Source organism: Lissotriton helveticus, chromosome 1_1 (assembly GCF_964261635.1).
Source record: "Lissotriton helveticus chromosome 1_1, aLisHel1.1, whole genome shotgun sequence".
NCBI lineage: Eukaryota > Metazoa > Chordata > Amphibia > Caudata > Salamandridae > Lissotriton > Lissotriton helveticus.
The window spans coordinates 912,925,225-912,948,128 of record NC_136057.1 but is presented as its reverse complement, the minus strand read 5'-3'; the positions used below and the strand labels follow the sequence as shown (position 1 = coordinate 912,948,128).

The following is a 22,904-nucleotide window of genomic DNA, read 5'->3' as shown; positions in this document are numbered from 1 at the left end:
TGTCATACATTCACCCCAGTACAGAGATCTGGGGCTAAATCCATCATTTTTTTGCTCACCATGCCATTCCAGTTTGGACCCAGCCATTTGCAAATCAGTCTTGACCCTGCGCCCAATAAGACCACACCAGCCCGAACTGCCAGGCCAGGTCCTCCCTGGACTGGAAACAAGCATCCTAGTACCGGTTTCAGGTTTTCAGTCCTCATCAGCCAGGAAGCGGGAGCAGTGGTTTATGGGCAGGTTTGATATGATCATCTTTACAATAGCTAAGGCAATGTCCGTCTGCCAGGTACTGAAGTCATTGGAGCTGGTCAATTAAGTTTTTTTGGGTGTCTGTTGAAGACTATGTTAAAATAATTGATATGTGCCAGGATAGGGCCTCTTGATAGTTCACCTGCATGATTAGTGTTGAGGATTTTTCATAGGAAATAAAATGTACACTTAAATCCTTTGCCAATGTGTTGCCCTGTGGAATGAAAGATAGGTCAGCATCAAAAGGAATCCCAAGGTCCCTTATTTTGTGGTGTGGGTATCAAGGTTCAAAGGCCAGTTGAAAGGTATTTCCTTGGGTTCAGTGACTTCAGTTAATAGGATCTCAGCTTTGGCACCAGTTATACACTGGAAGCTCTTCTTTATCTAGTGGAGTACATGTTCTAGGCACTTCTGTGCTTTTAGTGTACATTTCTGAGATCAGTTTGCACTGTGAGCTGAGCCAAGAAGAATACAGAAATGTTAAGAAAAGGCACAAGAGGGATGAACCTTCAGGAATATCAAAAGATACTGGGAAACTAGATTAATCAAATGGTCGGACCCTGATTTTCGCTGTGCTTCCAACCCACTTAAGACCCTCTAAAACATGGGCCTGGAAATGCCTATCCAATGATCAAGTCCCTGAAGCAATAGTGTGCGATCTGCAGGGTCATAGGTGGCAGGCAGTAGAAAGGTCAAGCAGCATAAGGGCAGTTTTGTTTCCTCATCCTAGGACAGGAGAAGTTCTTGCCTCATCTTAGCCAGTGTGGTTTCTGTGTCCCTTGCAGAGCAACATCTTACCTGCTTGTTGTGGTGGAGATGGTTCAGTTCCAAGTAGCCTTGAAGTTGTTTCATCACTACCTAGCCAACATTTTGCTGATGAACAGGCGATTGAAGAAAGGCATGTAGCTGGCCAGGATTCTTCCATCAGATTTTTTTTCCACAGGGAAAGTCAAGATGGTGTGTTTCAGGTAGACAACGTGTTTAAGGCATGCATGAGACTGTGGGAAATTTGGATGATTTTTTGTAGCCAGTTACAAAAGCTCATTTTTATCTGTGTGAAGGAGGATTGTCGTGATGGAGGTGATATGAGGGTCAGGGACGAAAACGTATTCCCTGAACATTGTGCTACATAACTGCAGGTTGGTCACTAAGCATTGCTTTGAGACTGTTGACATGATTACCGGCAGCAACTTCAAACTGCCTATTCCTCACTGAAACACAGTTAGGTCAATCCTGGCAGCCAACTCTAGACTTTCTCCTGCCACCTTAGTACTCTTTCAGCCACCCTGACTGGCTATAGTAAAGCAGAGAGAGTGGGGTGGAAAATACACACAAAGACTTTTCCCAGAGAAAAAAACGACCAATTTACATCATTTCAATATCTTTCTGCGAAAATGAAACAAATCATGAAATTCCCACTATAGTACATATCATCAATTGGAAGGAAGAATATTATTTGTGGAACAACATTTTGAATCTCTGTGTAATAACTATCTCCTTAGGAAACAATACGTTTTTTGAAGACTTTAACATATATTGGGACAGTTCTAAAAAAGCTGGCACTTTGACGTTTTGCTTTCATGGCCAAATCAGCCAGATTGCATCTGAGCTACCTTAGGAAAGTGAAACCCTTCCTCGATGCCCCAGACCTAAAAATGGCAGTCCAAGCACTTGCCATCTCCAGACTGGAATATGGCTGTTCTACCCTCTCGGGGTTACCCAAGATCTCCCTGGCACCTCTAAGAGCCTGCCTCAATGCGGACGCCAGACTACTCACCGGTACGATGAAATACGACCATATTTCCCCACACCTGAAAGCTCTCAACCGGCTTCCCCTGGAGGCAAGAGTACAGGTCAAAGTAGCTTGAATCACGCACAAAGCTTTACACTTAAAACCCCCTGCATATCTGGTGCAGAAACGTGTGATCTTCGGAGGAATCAGAAACTCCCGATCTGCCAGAGACCTCCTGCTACAACCTGCGTGCTTTAGGGAAAAAAAAAAAACTTACAACCGGGCTTTCTCGGGGGCTGCTCCAAGAATAAGGAACTCTCTCCCACCTGACATCAGAAGAATTCCCTCTCTGACTCGCTTCAGAAGGGAGGCCAAAACCTTCCCTATGGGTAAATTTGTAGCTTAAACCTGGCCTCCACCATCACTATGGCCCTGATCTTTGGCCATCTACTGCCTCCCTTCGGATTATCTAGCTACCCCACCAGAAACGTGGAACCTTGTCTTGAACATTGGTAAATGTAATCTGTAATATGGTCTCGTGTCATGAGTTTTGGATATATAACCTGTAAATACATGCCCTTATCTCCCTCATGTCCTGCATCTTGTCCCCTACTACTCGATCCGTAAGTGGTTGATGTTAAACCTGTTCTGTTTATTGCTATATTTTCCTGTAAAGCGCTCTGATACCCTAACGGGGCAAGTTTGCGCTCTATAAAACCTATAAATAAATAAATAAAATATTAAATAATAGCTACACACAAGTTTATCATACTCCCAGTCACTCTAAACATGCCATACTAAAGCTCACTACTGCCATTGAGAGGAACCGTAAACCCGAGACACGGATCCTGGTTGATTGGTCAGACCACTTCCGTATGCCCTTCCTCCTTCCTTCATCCACAATCTTTCCTTCAGGCCAACCAGAGAGACCGAGGCTGTGGATCAGAGACCTGAATAATATTGATCCTGCCATCCTAGCAGAAAATATGGTCTCCGCTCTATGTACCATCTTACCAGGCTAACAGACTTATTTAGGCTTTTGGAGGATGGGATACTCCCATCACAAATGTGGAGGATCTCCTGATCACCATATTACACATGCGTTATAGTTTATGATACTTGAATTACAGAGGCCGGGACATCTGCGACTTTACAAGGGGGTATCTCATCTTCCAAATTCTAAATAATGCTGGAAGTAGTAAATATGCTTGCAAACTAGTACTAGGCTAGGTTTGAAAGGCTGGTGGAGATAAAGCGGTCCTTGGTGTGCCCTGCTAGTTTGGAGTTTTCAAGGTTATACCAGGAAACAATTATTCACCACTATAGAATATCAACCCCCTAATGTAAAGCACTGGATGTTCATCTAAAAACTGATCACAATCATAAAACTCCACGTCTTCCTAAAATCTATAATTGATGTGAATTGACCAAAATAACTGGGAAGCCTAGAGTGCGGTTATAAGGTTGTCTAAGAGGCAGATCTCTGTATATACTAGGATGTGATAGTGAATTTCAGTGATGAGGTTCTGGATGTCAGTATATGTGCTGGGGAAAGCTGAAGGTTAATCAGAGCTATCTTGAATTACTTTGCTCTTAATTTACATAGCATCTTAAGTGTGTGTTGTGCAGGTGCCATTTTTAGAAGGTATCTTAATATTAGATGGGGCCTTTATGGTATTGTGATGTACATTTGGAAAGACTACAGATTCTTAGTGACAGAGCCACTAGTAACTTTGGGATGTAAGTATGTTATGTAGTATGAGTGAGCTTCAATCTATTTTTATTGCTTATGTAGAGTCACTTTGGGTTGGTAGGACATACAAATATATATCAAACTATCATATACCACTGAAGAAAAATTGCACTACTGAAATGTACGTGAACTATTGCCTTTTATTGTGATATACAAAAAGAACCTTACCAGCACCACAACTCAATGTATGAAGAAATGTATACTTACTTTTCTCCTCCATTCCTTTGGAATTCCTGTGGGCAGCCGAGCCACTGCTTTAAGGGCATCGTACCACTATAAAAATAAAACCATGAAAATAAAATCAATAATTTACATTCAAAACATAATATGTAGATAGTGCATAGACATCCACGTATTGGGTTGAAAAGATCTGCAATGAGTTTTTGTATTAGCGGTTACATGGTTATTTCGTCCACAATTTCAATAAACAGATTATGTAAAGAACAGCACATACCATTCAATGGTGCAATAGAAGTAAAAAACCTTACTTTATGTAAATTGGCATTTATAAGTTTTAAAAAACATACAAACTAGTTTGTAACCATATAGAAAAGCAGTTCTTGTGATTCATTACCTCGTTAATATCAGTCAAACTATCGTATGTAACCAAACTAAAAAGAGTTAAATAGCATAGTAAAATAGTATTTACTCATCCATCTTCATGACAGCAAAGTAGGCAAAATATGATGAAATGCAATGTAGCCCATAAAGATTAACTTTAGCTGAGATTAAGTCAAGAATACCATAAATTACATTTTGTCGTTTGCACCATAGATATGCAACATTTTGCCAACAGTGAGGTCTACACTAGCTGCAGTAAACATATCATAGAGGAACACACATGTCTCAATCAGTCATTTCTGACAATTGCTTTACCCAACAAATTCTAGACTTGATCACACTCCCATACCATATGCATGAAATGTGTTTTTACTTTTATTACATGCGAGACATTTATCCCAGACCATCTTTTTAAGTATATGCTAAGGTTTCTCGGTCAGGTAACTCTTATGTGGTTAATTATAGAAATTGTACTGGAAGTTGGCATTTCTTGGCACTTGTTTGGTATAACCCAATAAAAACATTTCACTTCCCATCCAAAACAAGCCCCCCCGCCCCACAGCCTAAATCCCTTTGCCCATTTGTTTCTTTAAAGGTTCACTGCTGTTTGTTTCTATAGCTAATGACTTGTACCACAGCAAACTGGCCTTCATCCCACAGCCTATAATTATCAGGATGCAGGGTGGTCATGTCTCCTTCAGGTTCAACATGAACCGGCCTGACACAAAGTCTCCAGCTGTCTGCACTAAATGTCCATATTGCATAAACTCATCAAAGGGAGTAGGACAATCTTGAAAAACCTCTAAAATTGTGAACATTTTCTAGGATCAATACAACTCACCTATTGATGTGTGATAGTTGTGACTGCATAGTAAGAGGGGTCAGCCAAAAAGTTGTAGGCACCATCTTCCTGCAGTGCATAGGCATCGGAATGGGTTTTGTGACTCATACATACAATAATAGCCCAAATCCCTAAAATGGGACACTCAAACTCACACTAATCCTAAAGTCTGGGGATAATTGTCATGAATTAGATCCTCATGTGGAAGGAAAGGTGGGTGCACAGAATTTTGTAGTACTGCACAGACATAAGTTCTAGCTACCCTCCAGCATACGATCTATCTGTAGGGTGGGCAAGTGATCATTACTACGGGGTAAGTGACAAATCAACCAAACTAAGGAAAGGATGGTTTTTAGGTTGTCAGAGAGCGGGCGCTCAGCCAGGGTAGAAGCACTATAGAACCAATGTAGTGTGGTGCAACTGGGTGAGTGGATAACCATATAACCACCCAAGGAGAAGCGAGCAAGCTCACTAATCCACAATAACACAAAATGGCAAACCCTATGCACACACTTAACAAGTAGAAAGCGGATACAATGTCCTAATGTAAGAATTTCAAATGCAGAGAAACAACAGTGATATGCAACTTGAGAATATAAGTAATTCAATGTCAATACAGAAGTCTTGGTCTCCTTGTTTATTCCAACACAGCATGTGAACAACCAGCCGACACGTGTTTCATCGCATCTTGCGAATCTTCAGGGCTGGAAATAATACAGAAAACAAGGAGCTATACTTGGGGATATATACATTTGTATGTGTGATCCTGAATAACACTTCAGGTCAGCCCGTGAGACAAGCATCATTTTGGATTTTCTCATGCATAAGTTTCTGCCCCTGAGATGGTTGTTGGAAAACATCCATAAGTGTACTATTGTGCTCATAATATGCTCGTGCATACCATGCAATTGGGGTGAAACGTTGTGCACTTCGGCACCCTAATCGATAGAGTGAATTCACACATATATATCATCTACTGTAGTAACCAAAGTTGTGCATGGTGCCGTGCTGCACTACAGTCTATATCGAGTGTAAGGTATCATGCGTGTATTGTGTGCTCGGTGACATAGAAAAATAAAATTTCGACACATACCTCCATTGGTTGTGTATTAGACCATAAGGCCTATCGTGATCGATAAATATGAGTGGATTTTAAGAAACAAGAGAGGGAAGACAACGGGAAAGAAGGGGGGATAGAAAGAAAGAGAGGTCGAAAAGTTAGATCTATGGAGATATCTATTATTGAAGACTGCTCACTCGACTAAGCACTTATTGAGATTAATTCTAGTAGCTCGCTCTATCAATATGTTATATCCGCGTTTATCAAAATCAGGATGTGCATTTAGTAGCGACAAAAATAAAAATTATAATAAGAAAACGGAAAGCTCACCGCTCTTCCGGTGATACTTCCGACCCGGAAGGGCCCAAGACCATCCAAACGCGGTTGAAAATTGTGGTATGGTTACTGCAATAAAGTTAAAGAATATGGGGTTATATATGTCCCCTTATTTAGAGAGGGGAATTATAGGTGATGAATATGATTCTCGTTAGGGCTAGTGACTTATTAGGTACTATATTTATCTGGCTGCCCTCTAATAAGAGGAACGAAACCGTACCAATATTATTCCTGCTAAACAACATTGTAACATCTCCTGACGTGTTGATATGTCAGTTCCCTTGATCACCATAAGTTGATGCTGCTGACAAACTTAAAAACTTTTACTGTGGCTTCACGTAGTATATTATTTCAACTTGCTTAGAGTTCTGTATATGTCGACTCCTGCTAATATTATATAGACGATCAAAATACATAAGGCATATTTAAATTACCTTATAAGCGAAGTGCGCTTGTTCTGGGTTGCCCGGGGGAAGGTGTATTACTCGATCGCTTTGGGTCTGAAAAGTGATACACATACAGGGTATTAAACTGACTTAAAGGTGATTTAGCACCAAGCCTGTTACTCGACATTCCATTCGAATTCTGATTCAGACAGCCTACCTGAAAAGACGGGGTGTCTTGATTATTGCGAGTGATTTTGAAGCCTGTTCCGGACTTGGTGTCTGTAAGACAAACAATCCGGACAGGCGGGTTAGGAAACCTCCAAGCTGTCATACTTGGCAAGACATACTTGGCAAGACATAACATCTCACCGGCTAGAAACCACACGGTAGCGTTACCTGTAAACGTCTTGCTGCTTCTCTCTTCTCTCCCGGGTCTCCTTGTTCGAAGTGCGAACACGTGACCCGGAAGTGACCTCGGATTAAATACCGTCCCGCCCACTGATGGCGAAACGTCATCCGTGTTAGTTTAATTTAAAGTGATAGATGTAGCAAGAGGGAAACTGCTAAGAATCAGACTTTCACATTTGCTTGGAAATTAAATAAAGTTCTCCATATAGAGAAAAGAAAAAGAATTACGTGTCAATCCGCAAATTGCGGTAGGTGATATTTATCCGACATATAGTGCTGGTGAATAACATGCTCAGTGCACTAATCAATAGCGGTTGCTCCAAAATTTTGTGAACACGCTTGTGAAGATGTTACAACTACCTCGCATGTACTCGCAGCGGTGGTAGAGAAACGTGAGATGATCTCCTCCCAACCTCTCTTACAATCTACAAGTGTCACTAGTAATTATGATTGTAAGTGTTATATCATCCAAATGCATCTTATAGAATATACAGTGGTTATGCTTATGATTAACATATTTGTATAATGCATAGAAAAACCTGTGTTGAACTAGAAACCTAGTAGATACTACTATGACAAACAGCAAATTATGTTAATACAGTAGAATAATCCATCTGTTATTGTCTGAAATATTATGCATTGATACGTGGTAAATTCACTATGACAATGACACATTCAGTATAAGTCCAATAACTCAATATGCTTCATCCATTATGTCATAGTTATTGTATTACGTAAATCAACAATTCTTCTATTTTACCTTATATCAAGTTAGGAATTCAGTCACCTAAGAAGAATTGAAGCTCTGAATCATAGTTTAGGCCTAAGCCGACTGCGTACATTTTCATGATCCACATGGCCTCTGTACGTCGTAGTTTTAGTTCCCTGTTGCCTCCTCTGATCCCTAGGTTTACTACATCAATACCAAAGAAGGAGACACACTTCTCATTCTCAGAGTTCTGGCAACTAGCCACGTGCAATGCTACAGGGTATCTGGGATCTTGTTTAATTATGGCCCTCATATGTTCCGAGATCCTGTCTTTGGGGCACGTATGGTGCTTCCAACGTACTGTTTACCACATTTACATTGTATTATGTACACCACATATTTAGTTAGACAGTTAATGTTAGTGTTTATGGAGAAACATTCACCTTTGGGATTAGAAAATTGTGTTGTCTTATGTTTGGCCCACCTACACATGGCACAGAATCCACATTTGTAAAAACCCTTGTTTTTGGAGGAGAGCCAATCTGTTGCCTGTAGACCATGGGGTACAGTGGGACTCAATCTATTTCTGAGGGTGTTACCTCTCCTGTAGCAAATCTGGGGCCTATCTGTGATGAATGGGATTAAGGAGTTCTCATTCTTGAGTATACCCCAGTGTTTCGTCATGCTTTTTCTCAAAGTGTGGTGGAGAGAATTAAATTCAGTGATCAACCTGATTGAGTTGTTTGTGAGCTGAGGTTGTGTTCTAGGTTGTAGCAAGTCTTTTCTTACAGTTTTGTTGATTCTCCTTTCTGCTTGTCGGATCACATTATTAGTGTAACCTCTTTTGGAGAACCTGTTTTTCATGTCGTCTACGCAGTCTTTGAATTGGGATTCTTCACTGCAGAGCCTTCTGGCTCTTAGGAATTCACCATACGGTATAGACTTTACCTGGTGCGGAGGATGAGAACTGTCAGCATGTAATATAGAGTTACATGAGGTGGATTTTCTAAAGAGCTTACTGTGTAGGGTGTTGCCTACCACATATAGTTCTATATCCAAAAATTCAATTCTAGTTTGACTATGTGTCATGGTGAATTTAATTTCCCAAGTGTTGTTATTTAAGTAATTAAAGAATTCCATAAGTAGTACTTCTGTGCCTGACCATAGGAGAATGCAGTCATCTATGTAGCGTCCCCAGAAAATTATGAAGTCAATATATTGGGAGCCCTTGTCACCCCAGATAAGATCCGATTCCAGGTTGCCCATGAAAAGGTTAGCAAACGATGGGGAAAATTTCGATCCCATCGCTACTCCCTTCTTTTGGCGATACCATTTCTTGTCAAACATGAAAAAGTTATTATTCAACACAAGTTCCATCATTTCTGATAGCATCGCAGTATGTTGGTACAGTGAAGCTGGTCTGTTCCCCAAACATCTATTCAAAGCCAGTAGCCCCAAATCAATATTAATGCTAGTGTAAAGGGACACAACGTCCATAGTTACAAGAAATGTGTCCGGTTGCCACTGGATATCTGACAGAATGCTCAGAATGTGTCTGGAATCTTGTATATATGAAGGAAGATTGTGTACTAGGGGTCCTAGAAAGAGATCAATGTATTCTGCCATCCTCTCGGTAGGACCCCCTATGCCCGAGACTATTGGTCTACCCGGAGGGAAGGGCTGGTTCTTATGTACCTTACACACTCCCCAAGGTACATAGGGGGTCCTACCGAGAGGATGGCAGAATACATTGATCTCTTTCTAGGACCCCTAGTATATATATTGGTACGGTTTCGTTCCTCTTATTAGAGGGCAGCCAGATAAATATAGTACCTAATAAGTCACTAGCCCTAACGAGAATCATATTCATCACCTATAATTCCCCTCTCTAAATAAGGGGACATATATAACCCCATATTCTTTAACTTTATTGCAGTAACCATACCACAATTTTCAACCGCGTTTGGATGGTCTTGGGCCCTTCCGGGTCGGAAGTATCACCGGAAGAGCGGTGAGCTTTCCGTTTTCTTATTATAATTTTTATTTTTGTCGCTACTAAATGCACATCCTGATTTTGATAAACGCGGATATAACATATTGATAGAGCGAGCTACTAGAATTAATCTCAATAAGTGCTTAGTCGAGTGAGCAGTCTTCAATAATAGATATCTCCATAGATCTAACTTTTCGACCTCTCTTTCTTTCTATCCCCCCTTCTTTCCCGTTGTCTTCCCTCTCTTGTTTCTTAAAATCCACTCATATTTATCGATCACGATAGGCCTTATGGTCTAATACACAACCAATGGAGGTATGTGTCGAAATTTTATTTTTCTATGTCACCGAGCACACAATACACGCATGATACCTTACACTCGATATAGACTGTAGTGCAGCACGGCACCATGCACAACTTTGGTTACTACAGTAGATGATATATATGTGTGAATTCACTCTATCGATTAGGGTGCCGAAGTGCACAACGTTTCACCCCAATTGCATGGTATGCACGAGCATATTATGAGCACAATAGTACACTTATGGATGTTTTCCAACAACCATCTCAGGGGCAGAAACTTATGCATGAGAAAATCCAAAATGATGCTTGTCTCACGGGCTGACCTGAAGTGTTATTCAGGATCACACATACAAATGTATATATCCCCAAGTATAGCTCCTTGTTTTCTGTATTATTTCCAGCCCTGAAGATTCGCAAGATGCGATGAAACACGTGTCGGCTGGTTGTTCACATGCTGTGTTGGAATAAACAAGGAGACCAAGACTTCTGTATTGACATTGAATTACTTATATTCTCAAGTTGCATATCACTGTTGTTTCTCTGCATTTGAAATTCTTACATTAGGACATTGTATCCGCTTTCTACTTGTTAAGTGTGTGCATAGGGTTTGCCATTTTAAATCAACCAAACTAGCTTGGCCCAATTTATCACTTTTCCCATGCTGCCAGCATGATATTCCTTGTAGTTATCTTGCCCAACCATACTTAATGCTTCCACATATTCTGTTTTGGTCTCCATCATCATGATCACAGCAAGTGGTCATCATAAAACAGTTTTATCAGTCCTTGGACTGCAACTCAAGGCATTGCAACATTCCATTTAGGGTCCTACATATGTTGTCCCCACGGAAGTCCACCTTGGAACTATATCGTGAACAACTCCCCTTCAATGCCTGAGTGTCCTACTGACCCCTTAGTTTACTGAAAAGGATTTACGATCACATACCTAAGGACACACAGGAATGTAAGATATAGGAGGGTGGAACGTAGCCATCTTGGTTTCTTCAGGGAGTAATAAGTAATGAATAACAAAAGATTTACCAAAGACTGATTCTACTAGAAGCATGCCTAATACAGTGCACATGTAATGCACCAGAGAGCAGGAGTAGTCTCTTAGTATAGGGTTTTGCACATCCTAAACATGTGGCAGCTGGTAATTTCTCAAAGCCTCCCTCAGAAATCTGGGTGTGTGACAGCATGATAAGCATGGGACGTGATCTTTCCATAAACTGGCCAATAATACAATTAAAAAAAACCTCACGTTACAGCAGCACATCAGAACCAAAAGACTACTTTGTGATATCCACATTAGAATAGCATATATTTACAAAGCAGATAGGACTGAACATCAGTCTGCCAGACATCTCCACATCCCTCCTCTGAGTCAGCTTTAATGTTAATTCATTTGATGCCCGACTCCCCACCCGCCAAATTTGTAACCTACGTCAAGACCAGCCAGACATACAAAGAATAGGCAGAAAGAAAAACTCGCCCTCCTAATCTTCCTGCCGAGCCAACAGAGGGCTCCTCACCCAAGCGGATCTCCAGGAGAATGCCATCTGGACAGAGCATCTTTTAATGTAAGAAAACTTGATGTCTTTTTCCCAGGACCCTGATGATCCTCGACATGAGCCTAGATTACTTTTTTTCAATCCTCATCTTGCATTCATGACTTAACCAGTCGGGTCTTTATTTCACCTCATGCCTCTTCATCCATCAGTATACTCTCCCTGCCCCATATTACACTCTAATAGGTTGATTTTCATCCCTGCTTTCCTTTCTACCCGGTTAGTGTTTTACCATCCTTTTCTTCCTCGTTCTTTCCTCCTTTGCTCATTTTCTATTTCTTGTTCTGAGTCAAAGTCTGAGATTTAAAAAAAAGTCCTAGTCCCCCAAACAAGAAAAAAAAAACCTGCAACCAGTGGCTCAAGTTAAGCACGGACTACATGCAAAAACAAGCTACGGCGCCACTATGGTCAACATAACTCTGTTCAAAAAGAACATAGTAAATGAGTGCAACATCACATGCCCATGTACAGAGGGTGGGGTAGTGCAAATATTGCACTATCCTTCTGCTGCCATCTCACTTATCTCCTAAACTTCAGCGTCCTTCCCAGGAATGTGTTGCATACAATGTGATGGAAACCAAGGCATATGATTAAATCCACACAGGTACATTGGATTTTGGGGTCTATGCAACTTGCGCCCCAAAACGTTTTTGTTTTTGCTACGGGACACACAATTAGTGTCAACAACAATCTTAGGTTTTGACCCAATATGTGATATTCTATTCATCTGCATCTAGGTTCCTATCCAACAAATGTTGTTCTTCTCCATCCACTGGCTACCAGAAGAACCCCTGCACTTTGCACGCAGAGCTGATGAAAAAAACTACAAAGTAGTTTATTCTTAAATTATTAAATGACATACATATAACCAGTATAGGGATAACGGTCTTTGACTTACGGAAATAATGAAGCAAATTAACAAGTGGATCAAGTAGAAGATATTAATGAGTGTAAACCACTTTGTTTTAACCCATGCTGCCACCAAATTCAGACCGCAAGGTGTATTCAAAGTGTTGCAGTGATTACATTTAGTCTCAATTTTAGTTTTCCTTTTTAACTTAGCATCTTTTTCTGATGGAGGTTTGAACACGTTTCCCCTAATATGAGGAAGTGCCACATACACACTTATTCCTAATAGATATTGCCTGTACCGTGCAAATTTAGTTCTAGGGTCATATATATTAGAAGGAGATGCTCTTGTTTTATTTTTGTGATCATAGGCGATTACTCTTTCGCTCCAGACTAGCTAAAGATGTTATTCTGCACATTTGGCACAGTAAAATATCGTTGGAGTTTTATTAATTAAACAGCATCCATGCTGAAGTCGGTGAGAGGCACTTCACACCAGCGTTATCATGTAAGCTTCTGTGAGCTGAGACTGAGACACCGCTCTGCAGGCCCCAACCTACATCATGAGAAGGAAGATGGTTGTGCAAGAGAAGTGTGGAGGCATGCACACTCAGATGAGGTGCATCCGTTAATGCACTGAGGCTGCCATCCTGAAACATTATACCAAGGTATGGGGTTAGATCATTCCAAAAGGTCTGGCAGAAGGGTGTCTCGATATTCTCTCACTAAAATAGAGATATTAGTAATGGCTAGTAGTAACACTTGGAACAATTAACATGGTTGAATTGTCTGTTTTCTTCACCATTCTGATAATGCTTATAACAATGCGTTTCATCCGCCTCATAATCGCAGCTTAAGTTGTATTTACAAGGATTACATTTTTCAATAAACATTTGAAAATGTATTGTTATACCTTTTCTTGAGCATGCAAAAGTGACAGACTAAAGAGTTAGATCTATTTCCACGAGATCCTTGGGAATCAGAGTGCTCATGTGCAAGGTTACGGACAACATCTATAACTCTGGAAGTTTAGGGGTTTAGATGCGGTACTGTGACCCAGCTGAACCAACATTTACAGAGGTTACGGACAACATCTATAACTCTGGAAGTTTAAGGGTTTAGATGGGGTACTGTGACCCAACTGAACCAACATTTACTGATGATATGAGTAGATTCAGTCTTTATATTGTGACGTTTTATTGATCTAATACAAAGTCCTACTAAAGTAGTAGGAACTGTATAACAAAAGATGATGGCTAATTACGTGATGCCTTTCCTGTCTGCACAAGAAAAGAAGTATGGCATGCATTCATTTCAGACTACTAGGGTCAGTTTTCTATTTTTTTACAGCTTCGCTTTCTATGAAAAAAACTTGCATTATCTGGCTAATTGTTACATTTCGGGAAATGACTTCAGCCATTTTAAAAAGGATAAACTCAATGTAAAAGGTATTTTACAAGGGTGCCTCAGTTATTAAACTGCAATATTTCTTTGGTTTATACACACAGGTTAGAAAAGAGCAAATAGTCCAAATAATCCAGCTTATTCTTGCCAACTTTAACAAAGACACACCTCATATTCATCCACTAGCAGGTCAAATTTGGTATACCTGAAGATTAGGTACTATAGCTGGCAACCTTATGCAAATTATTTGTAATATATCAAAGTTTCCAGCCAGCATAATCATGGTGGATCAATATGAAAAAACGTTTTAAGGATGGAGCAGAGGACAAGAAAACAATTAAGAAGGTATTGTATAAATTACTTCTTTGTAAATTATGAATATAAAGAGAGGATTGTTTTCAAATTCTATAAAATTACACCCCCCCCCCCCCCCCCAAAAAAAAAGTATCTTCTGGAGTTTAGGTTTTTCTGAAAGCGTAGTAGTCATTTCATGAATGGTAACACAGTCAGATAAATGAATTTTCTTCATAAAGAAAAGTAAATTAAAAGTGAAGCAGATATCGAAATATCATGGAGGCCAAAACAAAGCAGGTAAAATGTTAGCGAATTATTTAAAGATTACATCAGATTGTAAAAATATTGGCCCTATTCACTCAGAAACAAATAATAATCTTCTTTCATCCGATTCCGATATTATTGATACATTTCAATCGTACTATAATCTCTTATATACAGAAGCTACTAATCCCTCTGAAAAAGATTTTGTATCTTTTTTGCAAGATATTCCCAAACCTACATCTCTCCCGGATATCTTCTCACCACTGGAGGAGGATATCTCTCTTCAAGTAATATCAGACGCTCTTAAATCCCTGAAAAAAATCTAAGGCTCCTGGCCCTGATGGCTTGTCAGTGGAATTATTTTTAGCCTTCTCTTCAATTTTTGCCCCTAAATTATTAGAACTTTTTAATTCATTTCTATCCAATTCTAAGGCCAGTGGCTCTTTTTTAGAAGCCCTTATTATTGGCATCCCAAAACCAGACAAAGCCCCCTCTTTTTGTAAAAAATGTCACCCCATATCACTAATCAATTATGATTGTAAAATGTTTGCAAAGATTTTGGCTACCTGCTTGGAGAAAATTATTCCCTTTCTTATTAACCTAGATCAGGTGGGTTTTGTCAAAGGACGTTTAGCTTCTGATAATGCTAGAATGTTTCCACCCTTAGTGGAAAATATCCCTTTCCTTTAGCCGCATTATCTTTAGATGCAGAAAAAGCTTTTGATCGAATAAATTGGGAATTCATGATTCGTACTTTACAATGGTTCGGATTTGGTCCAAAGATTATTTCATATGTCAAACTACTATATACAGATCCAAAAGCTTTTGTCAATGGCCTTTTTCCCCCATATTTTTGCCTACAAAGGGGTGCACATCAGGGGTGCCCCCTGTCCCCGTGACTTTTTTTGTTATGTTTAGAACCCTACCTTGAACGACTTAGAAATAATCCCCTTATTACTGGTTTTACATTGAAATCCCACCAAATCAAACTTTCTGCATATGCAGCCGAGATCCTTATTTATATGTCCAACCCTGTTACTTCCCTTCCCCCCTTTTTACATGAAATCTCATCATTCTCTTTTGTTTCTGGCTATAAACTAAATTTCTCCAAGACTGAAAATGTTACCTTTAAATTCTTCATGCTATCAACATATGTTCGATTCTACCAACTTTACATGGTGCCCTCAAAAAATTTAATATTTAGGCACATGGTTCTCCTCTAATATTCGTGATACGTTATCCCATAACTTTACTGCTCTAAAACTTAAAATTACATCAATTAAAATGATGATTGTTCCCCAGGTAGTATTCACATTGTCAATGTTACCATTCAAAATCCCCAATTATTACTTTACACAGATTAATACTTTATGTACTCAGTTTTAATGGCATAATAAGTGCGCATGTATTACACTATCTGGATTAATTCACCCCAAAACTGAAGGGAGTGTTCGATTTCCTGACTTTAAACTATATCACAGTGCTTTTTTGATTCGTCAATTTTATGCTATGTCCAAAAATTATCAAGATTTACCTAAACCTTCTTGGTTCACTGTTGAATGTTCAATATTAAATGATTTTTCATTACAGGATGTTGTATTTATGAACAATTGTACTTTTATTTCTAAAGATCCAATTTTGAAATATTCTCAATACCTTTTGCATACACTTTTCTTTAAGCATTTTGACAAATATCAATATTTCTTAGCCTCCTCACTATGGTATAACAAATATATCAAATTTCGTCACAAATCATTTTATTACAAACATAGGAAAGAAAATGGCGTTTTTTATGTCAATCAAATGATTGTTAATAATTTGATTTTGCCTTTCCATCAATTGCAAGAGACCTTTAATCTACCTCATTCATGTATTCAACAATATAACACCTTAGTTCCAATACTTCAGAGTTGTTTACAGACTTTCACTTTTCAGCCAGTTCCGATTTTATTCACAACGGATACACCATTGTACCAAGTTCCTTCTGATATTATTCCAAGTGCTTCATTCATATATAAAACTTTATCTACTGTTTTTTGCGCACTGAATAATCTCATATTGAACTAAAGTGGGAACAGGATTTATCCCAAACATTGTCTATCTCTCAATGGGACAATTTATGGCAAAAACTCTTTCGGACATTCAAAGCTGCAAATATCACACAATCCCTATATTTTATTTATAATAGAGTTGCTTTTACTCCCCTCCTTTTGCATAAATTCAACCATTCAGTCTCAACATCATGTCTTACTTCTGAAGGTTCTTTAATCCACTTACTTTACTATTGTCCTAAGGTCCATGCTTTTTGGGAAGCTGTTTGGTCAAAATGTCTATTGATTTTCTCCTATAGAATTAAATTTAATATCCACAATGTCTTTTTAGGTACTCTCTCACTTGAATTTGACCAAACTCCCTCCAAATCAATTTTATTTGATGTATTTATTGCTGTTGCTTTTAAGGTCATATTAACATGTTGGAAAGATAATTCTAAGATATCTATTGTACTCTGGTGGAATTTAATATGTGATGAACATAGAATTTCTTCGGTATCTCATACTTCAATTCATCTACAGATTAAATCTGACCTATTATGGTTACTGTTCACTACTTATTTATCATCGAACTCTCCTTCTCCATAACTGCCTCGTTTATAATCAATATATTCTCTTTCTTTTCCTTTCTTTCTTTTCTTCTCTCTATCTTCTTTCTTATCTATCCCTCTCTTTTTCATACTTTTCCCCCTCTTTCTTTTTATAATAAAATCTTCTAAATATAGTATTCCTTCCCCTATTTTCACAGGTACACAGTATTTTAATCCCAAGTTCAGTTTTACAACTATTTTGTGCTATTTGATTTTTAATAATATCAGTACTAGTTCATGCAGTCTTATGTTCTCACTTATTAAGCCCTTTTATTTTCAAACGACGTTGCTGTATAACTGTATACTCATATCTGAACGAAATATTATATTTGTATTTCTGTGTTCTTTATCTTCAAAAAAAATTATTTAACTAAAAACAAAATGTAGTAGATAGAAAGAAAATGGTTCTCCTAAGAATTTACATTCCTTTTTTCCACCTACTAAAAGACATTGGGAATTCTCCCACAATAAAAGTTTCATTTTGGGCTTTATCACGACTTCTAAATTCTAAGTGATAATGTGCCTCATAGATCTGGCAAGATACTAAAATCATTCACCCTGTCTTCTTGGATGCTGGTGTTGCAAAACATTCAACCTGGTATGACCGTATGACCGTATGAGCAGAATACGTTTACGTAATGTTGATATCTAGTTGGTTATAAATGTCTATTTCTGCAGAGTTGCCTAGATCTGTCTTGATAGTGTGACATCAGAACCCTTTTACAATGAAAGAGATACACAACGTTTGCACAATGTGCACTATCTCTTGTCTCTCTACACCCGGACAGCTGATGTGGGCTTCACAAACTAACTTTTCCATATGCTTTGGGCAGGCTGAAAACTTCACAGAAGCCACTACACTCACTTTCTACCAAATTAAATAGTTCTAATTACGTGCCCTAGATATTCAAACTGTTAAATTGTCAATGTTTATTAAAACATATAACATTCCAACTTTGTGGGTGATACCGAGCAGACAATGCCACCACCCGTGGCATTACCACTGAATATTTATTTTCCCATCCACGTGCCACGTTATCTATGTGGGGATTTGAACACTGTTGTCTGTCATTTGTAGATGCAAAGAAATCTTTCTGTGCACCCAAGAATGATTTGGGTGCGTAGTACGCTTTCCTATCCAGCCCCTCTTGCTTTTATGTTTTTTAAACGAGAACCACTGTGAAAAACATGCAAATACCAAATTCTTTAGTTCTTCATACACAATCTCCTCTTGCTCAAATGAGTTGACCTCTACTATCCCAATGCCTACATGGTCAAGGTTCCCAACATTTAATATCAAGACATTTTTAACACAGAAAAAGTTACGTTGTTAGTATATTTCGTCCTGTGGATTGAGAGCAGTACAACTTATTTTCTTTGCGGAACCAGTAGAGATATAATTCTATGGGCTTAATTAAAAAACTGCACGCATCGGGGCTATTTCATAAGAGTAAATATGTAGAAGACGGTTTAAACGAGGAAATATATGAACCCCAAGCCATGAGGTTTTTGAGAGTTGTTTGAGTTTATGGCTTTCAATGGTTAATTGAAAACAATAGGTCGTTTTATTCTGTGTTACGGCCTATGATTTAGATTAACTTATCACTGACGTCAGTGAATGATTTAGGAAGGGTACATGTTTATTTTTAGGAAAAAGAGCATTAAGTTAAAAACAGTTGTGTTGTCTACTTAAGCGAATACGGGAATGTAGTGTGTTTGCCATGGTATATATTTGCCCTAAAAAAGTTTTATACGTTTTTAGCATCTTAAGAAAACTGAAAATGCTTTGTCCACTCGAATCCTGCAGAAAACAACACCACGGGATGGCTGTGTGTCAAGATTCTCTAAGTGGCGTGGACAGAATAACTCTTCTCTCCAGAAATCTGGTAGAATGCATCTGCTTCTACTAGGGTCTTGATTTATGACACCCTAAAAAATCAACAAAGGTTTGGATTGTAATGTATCTCGTTGACTTGTGTCTTACCAAATGTATTATCTTATCTGGTAGAATAACATTGGAAATAGCTGGCACTTATCCCTGCAGAGGGTCAAACAGACAAATCAGCTCTACATCAAGAGGGGGAGTTTTCTCTAAAAGGGCCTCCAGTCAGCACATTTCTGCAAATCTGGACTGTTGGATATGCATAAACCATAGGCTTCCTCACAGGACCTGGAGAAAATACAGTGTTTGAATTGTCAGATCTGGAAGACAGGGCAGCAACGTACACTGACTATGTGCACCATTGTCCTCCAGAAGCTGAAGTTAGTAACTCCCAGGTCCTTCTCGCCTCTAGGAAAGTAGTGAGGCATTCATGTTCTCGAGAGAATAGGTCACTAAGAGATGTCTACCAAACTACATTTAGGTCTATGTGGTCTGTGACCGATTTGTGATTAGAAGGATGATGGACATATTACACACAATCTTTAGAGAAGGGGACTGTTGCTGATCAGCACATAAAGCGAACTGTATGGAACAAAGAAGCTTCTCTACACCGTAAGGCAAAGACATACATAAAGCTTGTAGAGTAATTTAAAATTAGTAAATGGCTGGGGTGTCAGTACATTGCACTTGGTGGATCCACAGAGTGACATCCCAACTTAACTGAGGGCTTCAGTCCCAGCCCGCTTATAAATGGAGATTTAAATATACCCTCCGAATCTCACCCATACTCCAATTGTTAAAATCCGACCAAAGGACATCTACAAACCCTGCACATATACATTAAATATGAATTATGTATACAACTTCACCAATTAATTAATAATTAAAATTGCATGAGTAAAAAACATTGCTTATACAATAAAGGGCAACAACGTGTCTGCTGGAGATCTAAGAAACAACCCTTACATTACAGACAACAGAATGACCTATGAAGACAAAGAGTTAAGTATTTTCAAGTATATTTAACCACAGTTAGCTAATTGGAAGTCAATTCTGCATGAGACATTCACAATTTCAAAGATCACACCAGTGATCCACATGCTGAATTCAGGTGTTAATGGCGTTGGAATTGGGGTTGCCTCTATGTGATGACCCCAAACCTTATGAAAGTGTACTTAATTGCCCTGCATGACCCCTCCTTCCCAGTCTCACTGCTATACTTGAAACAGCCAGGAAACCTTAAAACATTAACTTTCGTTACAGCAGCATTAGTTGCCTTCAGGTGCATTCCTGCTTGCAGCCCGCCCTTGGTGTCTATTCCTCAGTTCCTCACTCTGGCCTCACAGCGCACAATCCTGGTGAGTATTAAATAGCCTGTGGTGTATTTACCAGCAGTCTCTGTACTTCAGTGATTTAACCTCTTTCACCTATAAACTTTTCATGGGAGTTCAAAGGCATTATAGACACAAACACACGGGCAGTCATCCACTCTTCAGCCAACAACACTGGACGAAGTATTGCCTAATGCAGGCATTGTGCGCTAGCCTCAATTCATAACTACGCCTCGCAACATCTTCTTAAAATATCTAATCTGGAATAATAATTACAGTACTTTAAAGATATACACCCGGAAGTTGAAAATAATGGTTACCTGCTGAAATCCATTTTGGCCTAAAGATGGTTCGAGAGTGAATTTCAGTTTTGTATCAACTCCTAAAAGAGAAAAATCACATAATTTATTTTAAATAACATACATTTACCTTTGGCAAGAGTGTACATAAAAGCATATATTTAGACAAAGTACTCTAAAAGGGCGTCATCATTAAGAGTTTCTGTGGAAGCAGTCGTTATCTGGAAGTGATCTCAGAATCTGAAAATCGGTGGTTCTGAAGACAGAGCCAGATCTTCCACGCTTGGTAAAGACCCCAAAACACTCCCATTTGATAACAATCCTAAGAATAAGGATAGAAATAAAGAGTGGCTTAGTAGTCGTGGTCTATTATAACCCTGAACTCGGCTTGAGGTGAATTTAAAAATGTTTGTGTTGTCAAAAAATATTATGGTTCTTGCAAAAATACATGTGTGAAATCACACAAGTACACCTCACCTTTATTTGCAAACGCAATCTATTTTGAGTGGCATTTTCCCATTTACTCTGCATTAGCCATTCGTCCTAATGTATACTTTTAGATGGAAAAAAGATAAATATATTTTAAGAATGGCTGCAGTCATTATATTGAACTTATTGCATAGTATATTTTTTCTTATTCTCACATTTGGATACTACTTTACATGTATTCAGTACTAAAACTAATTTTCAGACATACACAGCAGTAGAAAATGATGCTTACAGGTGTTACTCGGTATCGGTTAAAAGTAGAGAGGATTTGATACTGCACCTCTTATTTGATTCCACTGCCTATATGTATAATGCAGACCACACACGCTGTGGCTTAAGTAAAACATATATCATGGTGCGACCCTTACACTTATAATGGAAAAAAGCATTTACTTGTTTATACATTACATTAATACGATACACCATACACAGCTTCCTCAAGTTGTGTTCATGTAACAAAGTGTAAGTTCAAACTTCTGAAATGCTCACTTATCGCATTGTAGTTCTAAATACTTACTTAAGAATCATTAACATATTTTGTTAAGAAAAGTAGTATAATTAAATACTCTGAGGCATGAAGTCGACTGGTCAGTTTTCAATAGTGTAATGGAAAAAAAACAAAGAGAATGTGGAAGCGTGTGGTATGAAACAGAATGCAACACGAGTTTCAATGCAACGAGTGAAAAATAGCTCAAGGCCTCAGACACTAGTAAACGCGTAAAAAATAAATAGCATGCAGGAAAACATCAACTGAAAAGTCATCGCAATCTCAAAGGAGTCATTGTTTTCCGGACTCTTGTGTTTAATTCCACCCAGCCGTGTGTGGGAACAGTCTGCAGTAAGCAGGGAGCTGTCCGCGAGGCTGGTGCTGAACGAGGCCCTTCCTCGCGCCACAAGGTAGAGGTCAGGCGCGAAACTTGGGCTTTTCACATACCATGCATTTACATTATAGGCTTCAGACAGGCTTGCCATTTTGAATGACGGGGCATGTTCCACTATTTGACACTCAAAGGGCAGGTTAATGATTGCTCGTGTAAACGACTGCGTGCATGGAAGTGGCACGTCAATTTGCCAGGAAGCCTGGTTCATATTAGCCTGGTCTGTGTATGCGCTCCCTTCGTTCCTATTAAGGCATGCATTAGGCTGCATCTTCCACAGATGCAACCTCCACTAAGTGTTCTCTTCTTGCCAATAACAGTAGTTTCTTCTCTCGAAAGTGAGCCCACAGTGTAGGTGCTGCCGCAGTGGCTGCCCTCGTACTCACAAAAGCTGCTTACAGAATGCTGAACCACGGCTCCACCAGGAAGTTACTCTGCGTTCACGGCAGGCTCGTCAAATACACACCGCAGACCTCCTCTGGTGCGTACTTCAGCATTTTGTTTAACACACACCAACATGCACGCTCATACACGCACACCATGTGTCATGGACATCCTTTCTCTATCCTACTGCAAGATGCTTGTATAGTCTACCTCTCACCAAGTGTAAAGTGTGGACACTCTCCATCCACTCTGGCCTTGACCTAAGAAAATCTACTATGTGTATATATA

At 39.1% G+C, this 22,904-nt stretch overlaps 1 protein-coding gene across 3 annotated transcripts in view; it reads right to left on the bottom strand.

Moving 5' to 3' along the window:
* TBC1D30 (TBC1 domain family member 30) overlaps positions 1-22,904 on the bottom strand; it is a 374,894-nt gene that overhangs the window by 138,953 nt on the left and 213,037 nt on the right. For all 3 annotated transcript variants that reach the window (XM_078676239.1, XM_078676257.1, XM_078676248.1), the window contains exons 3-4: positions 20,887-20,948; positions 3,945-4,010 (exon numbers count right to left, since the gene is read on the bottom strand). In XM_078676239.1, coding sequence (XP_078532365.1) covers positions 3,945-4,010; positions 20,887-20,948 — 128 coding nt within the window. The remainder of the gene's footprint in view (positions 1-3,944; positions 4,011-20,886; positions 20,949-22,904) is intronic.